The sequence below is a fragment of the Electrophorus electricus genome, chromosome 7 (assembly GCF_013358815.1).
Source record: "Electrophorus electricus isolate fEleEle1 chromosome 7, fEleEle1.pri, whole genome shotgun sequence".
In the NCBI taxonomy this organism is placed as follows: Eukaryota; Metazoa; Chordata; class Actinopteri; order Gymnotiformes; family Gymnotidae; genus Electrophorus; species Electrophorus electricus.
In genome coordinates, this window is record NC_049541.1 from 4,795,136 (window position 1) to 4,807,083 (window position 11,948).

The 11,948-nt window shown below is 41.5% G+C and overlaps 1 protein-coding gene across 2 annotated transcripts; it reads left to right on the forward strand.

Moving 5' to 3' along the window:
• Positions 1-3,976: 3,976 nt before the first annotated feature.
• gpr35b (G-protein coupled receptor 35 b) lies at positions 3,977-10,540 on the forward strand. Of its 2 annotated transcripts, none has more exons than XM_027025056.2 (2): positions 3,977-4,161; positions 8,703-10,540. In XM_027025056.2, exons 1-2 carry the CDS (start codon positions 4,075-4,077, stop codon positions 9,588-9,590), a joined length of 975 nt encoding a protein of 324 aa, XP_026880857.2. In that variant the 5' UTR covers positions 3,977-4,074; the 3' UTR covers positions 9,591-10,540. The 2 variants fall into 2 exon arrangements, with proteins under 2 accessions (XP_026880857.2, XP_026880858.2); XM_027025057.2 differs by lacking the exon at positions 3,977-4,161 and adding an exon at positions 4,926-4,952.
• The last annotated feature ends 1,408 nt before the right edge of the window (positions 10,541-11,948 follow it).

An 11,948-nucleotide genomic window follows, 5' to 3' on the forward strand; every position in this document is an offset into this window, starting at 1 on the left:
TGGAGCAACATGATGTCCATGTCCCTTCAGCAGCGCTTCAGACAAGCGCCGACGGCGTTAGCAGTCCGGCGGCTGCTCCCGGAGAGGTGTAGGCTGAATAAGCATGCTGGCAGTGGGACTAAGCAGGACGGTTCAGCGGGCATACCCAACGGTCAAGAAGGCTGCACAGGAACTCCTCAGTGAAAGCAACTTTCACATCACAGATAAAGCGGTGAGACCCAAGATACCCTCTGACACCATCTGATGCCATCTGATATCATTTGATATCAACTGCAGGTTCCACCATCTGAACAGAAGTGGTGGTACATTTGGTTTAAATATTTGATCCAGAGGCAATTACAACCTAAATATAGATGCTTACATTTTCACCCCATTTGGTTTAAAAACTTAAATGCCACTCAAACATAGTATATGGTTGGACTGGCAAAGAGTTCAAATGCCATAATAAGCCAAAATGGAAATGCCATGCAAACATTTCACATGGTAGGTTGCATGTGACACAGAGTTCAAAAGCCATGACAAACCAGTTTTGGCCCACAATGCACTTGCCATTGCTGTAACTGACCTATAAGAGCCTTAAGTGGACCATATTTGGCCCAGAGTCGTCTCTGTGTTGGGATGTCGCAGCGAATAAAACATCTCTAAATGCCAGATGAGCTCCACAAAGAGAGGTCGTGCCAAGAGGCTTCCAGACTATGACGGTGGAGTGAGTGGAGTGGAGTGCCGGTGGTACAGGCAGGGAAGACACTGCACCAGTCAATGACACGAACCTGAGCCAGCGAGAAACGGGGCAACGTTCAGCATCAATGCCAATCTTCCTAGGAAGATTGGCTGCTGCCGTGGACTTTGGGTGCAGCGCAGGTGGAAAACAGTTTAGTGCCCTCACTAGCTCCCTCACACAGCGAACTGACAGTTGGGAGGCAACGACTGTCCAACTCAAATCCTTCACTGGCAGACTAGTGGACAGGAAGAGGGAGAAAGCAGCTTTTGTTCATGGTGGCAGGCCTGAGACAGGTGCATGGGCAGCGGTAACTCAGTGGTTGGGTCAATTAGTAATCAAAAGGTTGACAGACACCCCACTTAAAGTTTCCACTATTTGGCCCCTGAGCAAGACCCTTAACCATCAACTGCTCAGATTGCACTCAGTCATAATTGTAAGTGACTTTGGATAAAAACATGAGCTAAATTCCATAAATGTAAGTGAATTCTGGCTCGTGCCTGTACCAGATGCGTGCCTACTCGGTTCGGATTTCCTTGTGGCAGTTCGGGCAATGCTCGACACCGAAGCAAAGGCTGGTCTTAAAGAAAAGACAAGTAAAACTGTCAGTGGAAGTGAGTGGAGGAGCAGGGGGCCAGAGTCGGGACTGCCTGGCAGTGTGGCCCTCATTCTCTGTGGGTGAAGCTGAACACGCAGCGACAAAGCCAGCCAGTGCTGGTGCCACTATCGTCGCCTCCGCTAGCACCGGACTTGACGCTGTAAGCAGCGAGGAGTTCCGCCGTGTCCAGGAGGAGGATGTAGAAGGGAGGAAAACCAGGCTGGACAGATGTAATGTCACACGGATCCGCAGCTGAGGTGCTTCGTGCTTGCTGGGACTGCTCTGGATACAAGATGAGCTGTTGTATTGTGTGTGGGAAGGACCTGTTCCTGGGAAGGGTTTGCGGCAGCCGCTGGTGGCACACAGCCTGTGCTGGGTTTGACGTATGGGACTTCAGCGTGAAGCACTTCGGCGTGGGCAAGACATGGAGCGCCGGCAGCTGCACTGACGTAGAACTGCACATGTACTGCTGCGACCTGTGCAAGGACCTTGAGGACTTTGCTGGTCTGGAAAACTGCCGGCCCAATGGCATCCACCACTTGATCTAGCGGCTGAGCAGTTGCAAGAAGAGAGGAAAACGGCGGGATCTCAAAGGAATGCAAGATCTCCGTATACTTGTTTAAATTAAGAATGTGAAATTAGTTGTTTAAAAGGTCGATTTTTGTGTGTGTTGATTCAGAGTGACTTTTTTGTTTGTTAGAGTGTGCTACTGTGGTATGTATTTTGTTTATCCTCTCTCCAATTCCCCGTTTAGTTAAGGAGCCTTTCCAGTTTGTTTGTTTTGCTTGTTTGTTTTGTTTGTTTGTTTAATGTCTACACGTGTTTTAAAAGTCTTCGCGGTTAGCCACCCAGAGCTTGCTGTTTCTCGAGCTGAAATGTCTTTCAGCTCTTCTTCCTCGCAGTATTATTAAGAGCAGTCAGATTCCCGCACAGCCTAGTTTAGATGGACTTGTTATCCGTTTTATGCTTTTATTCCACACATGTAGTTAGTTATAATTAGCTCAACGGGCCAACAGGGTAACATAAAAACGGCGTAGCTAATACTTTAATTTTCTGTACTCGGGGCGATTTTAATTGCGTAGCATTCGCTGATTAAATGCATTTCTGATCCCAGCGCCAGACTATTAACTAACCATAAAGGCTTTGTAAATTCTCGATGACGGATGGTTTTCCGATTATGAACAACACCCGTACAATCACAGAAGTGCTTAGGCTGTGGTTAACTTGTCCGATCTGCCACCGCAAAGAGATCGAATGGTCAAAGTGTCTGAACGATCGATACGTTACAGAAATACAAACCGCGGCATACAGATGATACACAATTGCACGACAAGCAGGAATACTTAAACCACAACGATTCGGTCGCAATAAAGCAAATGCTACTGTTAGTTTACTGAAGGTATGAAGGGTAATTTTTATTAAGTCTTATCCCTATTAATAGCTTAGGCTATGTGATTCTAGTCAAAGAATGAACTGAGTCAATGAAGGGATAAATTGCAGTATGCAGAAACAGCATATTTGGTGACCTGAAGTTCTTCAGATACTCAGGAATCCATCAAACCCCAAAGGTTATGAACACTAAAAGCCAGCAATATATTGCAGTCTAGTAGAGAAATGCCCAGCTCTAAATATTGACAACATGTAATTTGCTGAAGTGCTTCTCAAGTGATTCCCCGTTGCTCGAGTGTAGAACAGAGCTCAGTTCAATAGGAAAGCACTGATTCTGTAGTCTGATGGGCAAATGGAGAAAGGTCCTGTTCTGCAATAAATATAGAACACAGAATAGATCAATGTCAGGCAAGAACCTGATGCAGATAATAGCAAGCAGACCACATTTGTTATTCGTGAAGTGAAAGCCCTCCGGTCCGGTGAAGGCTAATCAGATTTCACTAAGCGCTCTTCACGAAGTGGAAGAACAGCTTATGACATAAGGAGATCATAATGGAAGGTTCCTGTCCTGTTTAATCAGGTGCTCTCTGGTATGCTGAGCACGGGGATGAAGTTCTGTAAAACGCAGGCTGTGGTGCTGAGGGTAGTTGCCTGTGGCATCATGAACTAGTTATATAATAAGACTGAAATTATTTTTTAATATTTAGTGAGAGAGAGAGAGAGAGAGAGAGAGAGAGAGAACTGACCAAGATTTTTAGCACCAAGATTTTTTCCCCATATTTGAAATGCTGGTAATGTTAATCCTTCCAGAATTGCAAAAGAAAATCTGATGTATGGGTTTATACCCTGTTTATAGCACACTAACCTTTCGGTGATCAAAATCACTGAACCTAACCACATTCAACTCCTGACCTCATTCTGCACTCTGCACACACAGTGTGAAAAAACCCCAAAAAAACAGAAACCATAAAACAAAAACAAAACAAACATCCGATGGCTGCTGTAGATTTCAGTGCACTTTGCCATAAGTCACGTGCTGATTGACAGAACGTGTACCATTTCCTCAATTACAGCTACAGCTACTGGCACACTAACACACTTCCCAAATTGCTCTTTTACCCAGAGCCTGTTCCCGACACTCCTCTGAGAATGAAGGAGCAGTTTTCGATTTAGCCAATCAGAAGCACGTCTGTGTCTTGCCCTCCCTCTGCCGTGGTGACCTACTTCGGGGGTCGCCACAAAAGGTGCAGTACACACAGTTTTGGGGAAGGAACAGTCGGGCTTTTGTCCACCGAGACAACACACTGTGACCCGGGTCCACACTTTCTGGAAATGTCCGGGATGGAAAGGAGGACAGTTCTGGAGAAGAATGTGTATGATTCATATGACGGGGGTGGAGGAAAGGTTGATACTGAAAATGTGGGACACAGGTGATAGAAAGACAGAAAAAAGTAAGGTAGGTATATATGATTAAAGGGACTAAAGCATTGTTCTTGTACCAAGGAATTAGTGTTGAACCTTTCCCGGCACACATCCAGACTAGCAGCACCAGGAGTGACCCGTAGGCTCAAGGCTCACTGCAGTGCTCTCTGTGCTTTTCAGTCCCAGTCCTGAACTATACAGAATTGAAGTGTTTAAAAATTTACACTGTAATACACTGCAGCACCACAAGAGGGCGGTTGACACCTTGACTGAGTTGGTGGAAATTCAATTGAATACCAAAAAGATGTGGAAGTGAGTCTCGCTGTGGGTCTTGTCATGGTCTCAGAACACCATTTGAAGTCTTGCATTAGTATGAAAGTCTGTTCACGAACTGTGCAAAGGCTTAGGCACCCAAGACAGTCCTGGAAATGGAAGGATACAATTCTTCATTTTGTCTCAGTGTGTATCAAGTCATTACTGGGTGGAAAAATTGGTGTCAGTTGTGTATCAGGCAGAAATACCAAGCATGATACAGCAGTTTAATTTGGAATAATTGAGGTTGGTGAATAAATGAACTCAACGGAAACACAAGTCAGATGATTGGGCGTTATAATAATCACAAAGTCAGCGTTAAATGGGTTGGTGTCATCTGACCTTTAATCTCTTCATTTGGTTGTTCATGTCTCTGTATGGTTTCTGTAAATTTATCACAATAAGTCTCCTCTGCTTGAATTAGCAACTGTTTTGTGGTTATGTGCCTCTGTAGCAACTTCCTGTCAAAGCTCCTTGAAGCCGAGAGTCAGTGCATATAAGCTGGGGATGATGGTAAGTTACATTCATTGTCATAGTAAAATAGACAAGAAAGAAAAAGCAAAATAAGAAAAAGAACAAATCTATTCAAAAAACAAATGACAAAAGGCGTGCATTACAGTGGGTACAAAAAAAAAGAACTGTGGTTTATTATTACAACCATATTTAGTGTGTCCTGTGCACTGAAGTCGAACAGGGGTCTCTGACACGCAGATATTTTTCAGTGTTATCAGTGTGATGTGTAACATGGAGATTATGAGCATACACTCTGGTTGGCTGTCTTTCCCTTATTTCACACCATGGTAGTCTTCAGTGTATTTGGCCAATGGGATGCAAGCTCACCGAACTTCTGCCAAATGCTTGTCTTGACCAGTCATGATTTTTTTGACTTTTTAAGACCAGAAAGGGTCTCCAGATCCCAGGCACTTGGGCTTTGGCAGGGTTTACGCTGATCTTCTGCATGATGATCTTGGTGAGCCTTAGTCATTAAGTGGGCAACTCTTCTGCACTGGGTTTCCCAAAAGCATTATAACAGAGTATTACTGGGAACCCTCTGTGTCTCTCTTTTAAGATTTTAACACCATAAGGCTTTTGGGAAATTGGAACCCATCCCCCAGCCAAATCATTGGTGAAGAAAGGGTAGCAACGGCTTGGTAATGGTAGTGGGGCTGAATGCATATAAAAAATGTTTTTATTTCACATGAAACTTTTACAAATGCATGAAAAATCATTTACATTAATGATCATTGGTGAACACTGTTTTATTTTACATGCCTTTGTCCACTTATGCATTTTTTGCCTAATTTTATAGAATCATTTTCAATCCATTCAAAATGTATTATTCTTATTACCCCTTTTGCTAGAAAAAAACCAAACGAATCCAAATGTAGCATTGGAAAAGGTAGTTAATGTAGTGAAATCATTCATATTTTTTTCCTCAAAACCAAGCAAAAAAAGTTAGCCCTGTTAAAGTATGTGTCATTTAAAAATGCACATTCAAAAAATTAGGATGACTCACAAGAAATGATCTCATTTTGCTTTGAGGTTTATGGTAGAAAGATCATCTTAAGGTAAATAATCTATGTTTGATCATGTTTGATCAGACCATTGCAACATCATGGTAGCAGAACGGAAGTTTGCACTGCAGATAAAATATTCAAGCTTCTATTTATAACATCTATTCTATTTCTATTCTATTTCTATTCTATTTCTATTTATAACTTTATATATATATATATATATATATATATATATATATATAGATATATATATATATAGATATATATATAAAGTTTTAGTAAAGAAAAAAAAGTATTTCACCTACCAAACATTGTTTGAGTTGTTCATATCATAAGTTATCAAGGTGAATTTCCTGAAAATAATCAATCTTAGCAAATGAAGACAAAAAGAAAAGCATGTTAACAATTTTGCTATAGATCCAGACCTAGTCCGAAATGGGATGTAAATAAAGAAAACACTTTTTAAAAGAAGAGAGAAATAAACTGTTGATAATAATAACACCACAAAGTGAGAAAAGCTTAACATTCATCTTAACAGTATGATGTTTGACATTTCTGTCCTAATGCATTACTTCCTTATGGGTGTTACCAATTACTTTTTCTTTTTTTTGCTAACTTTGCATTGTCTATAGGAGCAGTTTGCTAGTTTTTCTCTAGTTTTGTCTATAGGATTAGGCATTGTTGATTTGTTGTTTTTCTGCTGGGCAATGGTTCAGCAACCAGTTATGCCAGCAACATCCACTGACGTGATCTGTTCAACAGGAACAAGGACTATGGTTCTGAAGTCACGCTGAGGAGAAAAACATAGCAGAAGGAAAACAGAGGCTATAATCAAAGCCTTCACAATCATTTTCATGTTTATTTGTTGAGCTGTTTTTCTCAAGACAAATACACCTTGTTTCAGACTTTTACAAAGACTCTGGGTGGATAGCAACAACCAACGGCTGTCTGGATTTAGCAGGATATTACTTCTTGGTGAAAAAGGCTTTCAGAGCCAGTAATTAGCCTAAGACTGATCTGAGCTCAGTGGGGTCTGATCCAACACCTTTTGGCCTACAGAGACCAGAAACGATTTCAACTAGGCTTACCCAGGAAACTCTTAGGCCTACCCAGGGAATTTATGTTTAAAGGTACTTCTCAGGGTAGTGAGTGTCCATTTCCTTCATGAAGACTTCTAAGTTTCCCTTTTTCTGCTTTTTTGCCTTCTGTCCAAGTGATCCTACACGATCTCAGCTATGCTGAGAGTGGATCTCTGTTCTGCTCACTGTGTAAGTCCTCCATCTGTAGGTGCCAAGTGTGCTTCAATATGTTTGAAGTCACTGTCATGCTGAAAGATGCAGTTGTTTTTTGCTAGTAAACCTTGGGGAGAGGTATGGGAACCATATCTGTATTCTTCTAACCACCTGACAAGATATCATTAATCTTTCATCTACTGTTGCTAACTTTTGTCTCATTCTCTCCTTCTGAACAACAATACTTTTCAATGCTTCATATTGCATGTGGAGAAAATGTCAGAGCACTTACTTTACCTTATTTTATCTTAATGCTCTTATAAGCACATGGATTTCTGGATTGAGAAATCCATGGTATCTTAGATATAAATAGCTTCCCACTTTCTGAGTTCCTCAATCTACATCAGCAGTTCACTCTTACAGGTCTATGCACCCAGCACATACTCTTATATGGTCCTCGGTCTACCAGAACAATTCAGTAGTTCCAGTGAATCAGGTGGGTTAGAGAAGAGAAAATACAGAACTGTATAGCAGGTCGGCATGTGTGGAGCTGAGTCAGATTGTCTTGTGTCGATCACCTGTGGATAGCAGAAAACTGCATAACGCTATATTCTTTGTTGGTCGTTTTAAGAACATATTTTTGTAACTCATTTTAAAAACAATAAAGCTATTACGTATTTTATATGTTTTCCAAAGAATGCTCTGTCGTTACGTTCTAATATCTTTTGGCATAATCCTTTAGACCAGTGTGCCCTCTTGTGGCCCATTTAATATATTACAACTTTGCAGCTCAACAAGATAATGTGGATGGTAGCCGCCTGGCGGGGTGGAGGGAGAGTTGGTGGAGGAGCAATACTGAGGAAGTCTTTCAAAGAAATATGTCAAATTATTGTTTTTTACTGTAGTACAGTTATTTTTTTCTGTATGCTGCACTAATCAAAATTATGCATTTAGAATCAATGGCACACATTAAAATGTCTGCATTATCAATTTGGATCCAAAATAAATTGACTGAGAATTCAATTAATTAAATTCAAATTTATTAGGAAAAGATTTGTTCTCAGGACGACAGAGGAGCAATACAACTCCCAACTCCTTTGGGCATAAGGAAGAAACCCCGGGGGGGCCAGGTTCAAAATCCCATCCTCCTTTGGGTGACACCTGATAGCAGTAATCACACAAAAACAACAACAATAACAACAATAAATGGGAGCACATGCAAAATTTAATTAGGTAAAATATAATCTGATACTCTAATATTGGCAATGTAGTACATTTTAAAAAGTAATTAAAACTAGTGGTTGTTACATAGTAAACAACAGTTTATTTTACAAGTAGTTGGCTGTTAGTTGATGCTTAGGCTTTATAGAGGTTCATCTTTATGAATCATTTTTATCTTGACCTGACAAGGTACTTGCTTAGTTTCAAACGGTCTTTCTCCTGGTACCATTTCAAGGTACCTAATCTTTAGTGATTCTTTCCCCACTAATTCTACTTTGGTTACTTTGTCTTAGGCAGAGGAGGGGAACTGCAGCAGGATGTCGAACAGCAGCGATGACGCCACCCTTAGACTCTTCCAGACGGTGGCCTACACGCCTGTGTTTGTGGCAGGTCTGTTACTCAACACCTCGGCGCTCTGGCTCTTCTTTCGTCTGCGCACCTGGACGGACACCCACATCTACATGTTCAACCTGATCCTCGCCGATCTCCTGGTCATCCTTTTCCTGCCCTTCCGGATATACGACACCGTCTACTCAATGCAGTCCGGGGGCTTCTGCGCGTTTTTGGTCATGGTGCATCAAACCAACATGTATGTCAGCATGTTGACCGTTGCGGCGATCAGCGCCCACCGCTTTGTAGCGGTCAGCTTCCCCCTGCTAACCAAAACCTTGGAAACCAGGAGGAAGATGATCGCACACGTGGTGTGCGCGCTCGTCTGGATAACGGTTATGGCGATTTACGTGGGCCTGTTGGGGCCAAGACCGGAGAAACTGCGCACGTGCTACGATGTCAAGCTGCAGAAGCCGAGGCTGTCGCGCTTATTGGTCGTACAGATTGTCGGGTATCTCCTGCCGATGGCCACTGTTGTGACTTGCTCGACAGGCGCAATGTGTACGGTGGCGAAGTCAGCGGAAGACTGTCACGAGCGTGCCGAGGAGAAGAACGCAGCTGGACGCAAGAAGGCAGTGGCCATAATCAAAGCCAACATGATCGTTTTCATTGTTTGCTTTACTCCGCTCCATGTTGCTTATTGGCTGAGATTTTATTGTTGGAACACCGATCACTTTAGTTATGTCTTTTACAAAGTCGCTCAGTGGATAGCAACAACCAACTGCTGTCTGGATTCGGTGGGATATTACTTCTTGTTTAAAAAAGGTTTTCAGAGGCAAGAATTTGCATAAGAATGATCTGAGATTAATGGTGTCCAATCCTTACAATTTGACCGCAGAGAGCTTGCAGGTCCTACCGTGTAGAAGGAAGCGCTCCTGCTTAAAGGAGCAATCAGTCATTTTTAACCCTATAAAGTAACAAACAATATTTATGAGTATAGAAAAAAGTGCATTTTGTTCTATAAACTGAAGAGAGATCTTTGTACATCTCAAATGAACCAGTGTTTGATATATAGAGCTCCATAAGCTCCATGATTTAATTCGATTTAGTACAGACATTCTGATACACCCAAACCACTAGTAGTCAGTATAATGGCTTTTTCATAATGTAAAAAAGAATCACTGGAAGAATGACTTATTGCTCCTTTAATATGTAGTGATTCTCTGAGATGTGTTTATTAAGGTTTTTTGCATACAGCTGGAGAGTATAGAATAATATTCAGGTAATTAAGTATAGAATACTTTTTTTTTTTTTTTTTTTTTTTTTTACTGTATGCTGCATAACAGCCCTATACACTTAGAATCAGTGGCAAACATTCAGATGTGTTTAGCTAGACATGACCACACTGTTCATTTGGTTACAAAACAAAAGAACAAACCTTCCCCATACCTGAGACTTAAGTATTAAAAAAACATTTTCGCACCTTTGCTTCAAAGCACTTGTGATGTGCATATGTAGCACCAGCAGCTGGTGGTTTCCACTGTAGGTCTTATACATTTCAGTGTGTTCTCTGATCTTTGGCAGCTTTGGGCTTATTTGTAGACTTTTCAGTGCACCAACAGCAGGCTGTGGGTCTGCATACGGAACAAGGCCACGAAGCTCACGATGTCCTAGAACCTCGGATGGAGACAGGCTGTTCGGATACAGTCTGCTCCCTTTACTTGTGAAGTGGCACTGTTGCACTGGACCTTTTCATATAAATTTCCTTTAGTTTGACAAAATAAAGTTAGTTTTTTTTTTTAAAAACGTGTTAACAAAGGCTGGATGTCCTTGCTTTTACAAAGTCTCAGCATTCCATAAGAAGATGTGTGTTTTGCTGGTCTGCAGAAGTTAAATATGACTTCTTTTTAAAAGAAAATGAAAGGGTAAACAGGTGTACCTTTCTCTTTTTGGGTATGGCCCTGGATAGTTAGTCATGGGGTTAAGATGGCTACAGGAACGGTTACGTGTGTGTGTGTGTGTGTGTGTGTCGCGTGGGTTGATGGTTCTGCGCTTTGCAGAGATCTCTTGGTAAACATCTGAGGTTAAATGCTGGACCCAGTTGCCCAGCAGTAACAGCAGTAAGGCACGCTCCACGCTCCTCAATGGACGAACCCGGATAATCTCAGGCAATGCTAAAAACAGAAACAGCGTTAGCCAGAAGTTTAAATGCAACGCTCATAAAACAGATCACGCAAGTTAACTGGCATTTGTGTTAATTATGTGTTGTGTGATTGACACAGATCTAATTAACTTAGACATAATCTTTCAACACATCATTTTCTGTGCTGCAGCAGTCGCGGCCGTGCTGCTATGGTGATAGAAATCTCCATAGCAACAGAGGGCTCAGGCTTCTTTTCTATAGATGCCTCTGTTGCACGATCGATGTCATGCCAGGACACAGTGCCTCGCAGATATCCAAACTCGCTTTTTTAAAAAACCAGAGCTTCACAGCCAAGCATTTTCCTGTGCTCTCGAGAGTCATACACTCTCCTAATGTCACAGATCCTTCCTCAGAGGACCCGCTAACCTCCGATCTGTTCTTTGAAAAACCAGAGTCTGAATTAGGCTATACATAAATTATAGAAATTCCACTTCATTTCAAGCAATAATTCCCAATTCTCAATTATTTAGGTTATGCAGCAGAAGAGAACCAAAAATGAACAATCGAATATTTTATTAGAATGATAAAATATCCATGTCAATTTACAAGTCAAAATAAGTCTGTGCACACCAACATTTTTGAGTTGTGTGTGTATATGTGTATAACTGTAAGTTTAAAGGTATATTCATATACATGTGATGATTTAAAAAACAAAAACAAAAACATTTGCTTTGTACATTCGCATACATGTATTTTCTGTACACAGTGACATGAAAACAAGATGTGTAGGTTTCAACCTCAGTATTTAAACTATGTACAGTTTGCTGAGTCGTGGCCAAGACATGACTTTCTTGGCCCCTCAGTCAGAAATGTGACTCGGGCAAAATGCTGAGTCATCTTAGGAAAGAAATAAAACAAAAAACAAAACGAACAAAAAGCTTACAGGAAGGCAGTTCGAAAGCTGGAAATCAGTTTGAGTCAATGTCAAATCAATCACAGGAAAGAAGACGCGGCTTGGAGAACTGTCCATCTGTGTCGCGCGGTGAGCTAAGCTGGTCAGATCATT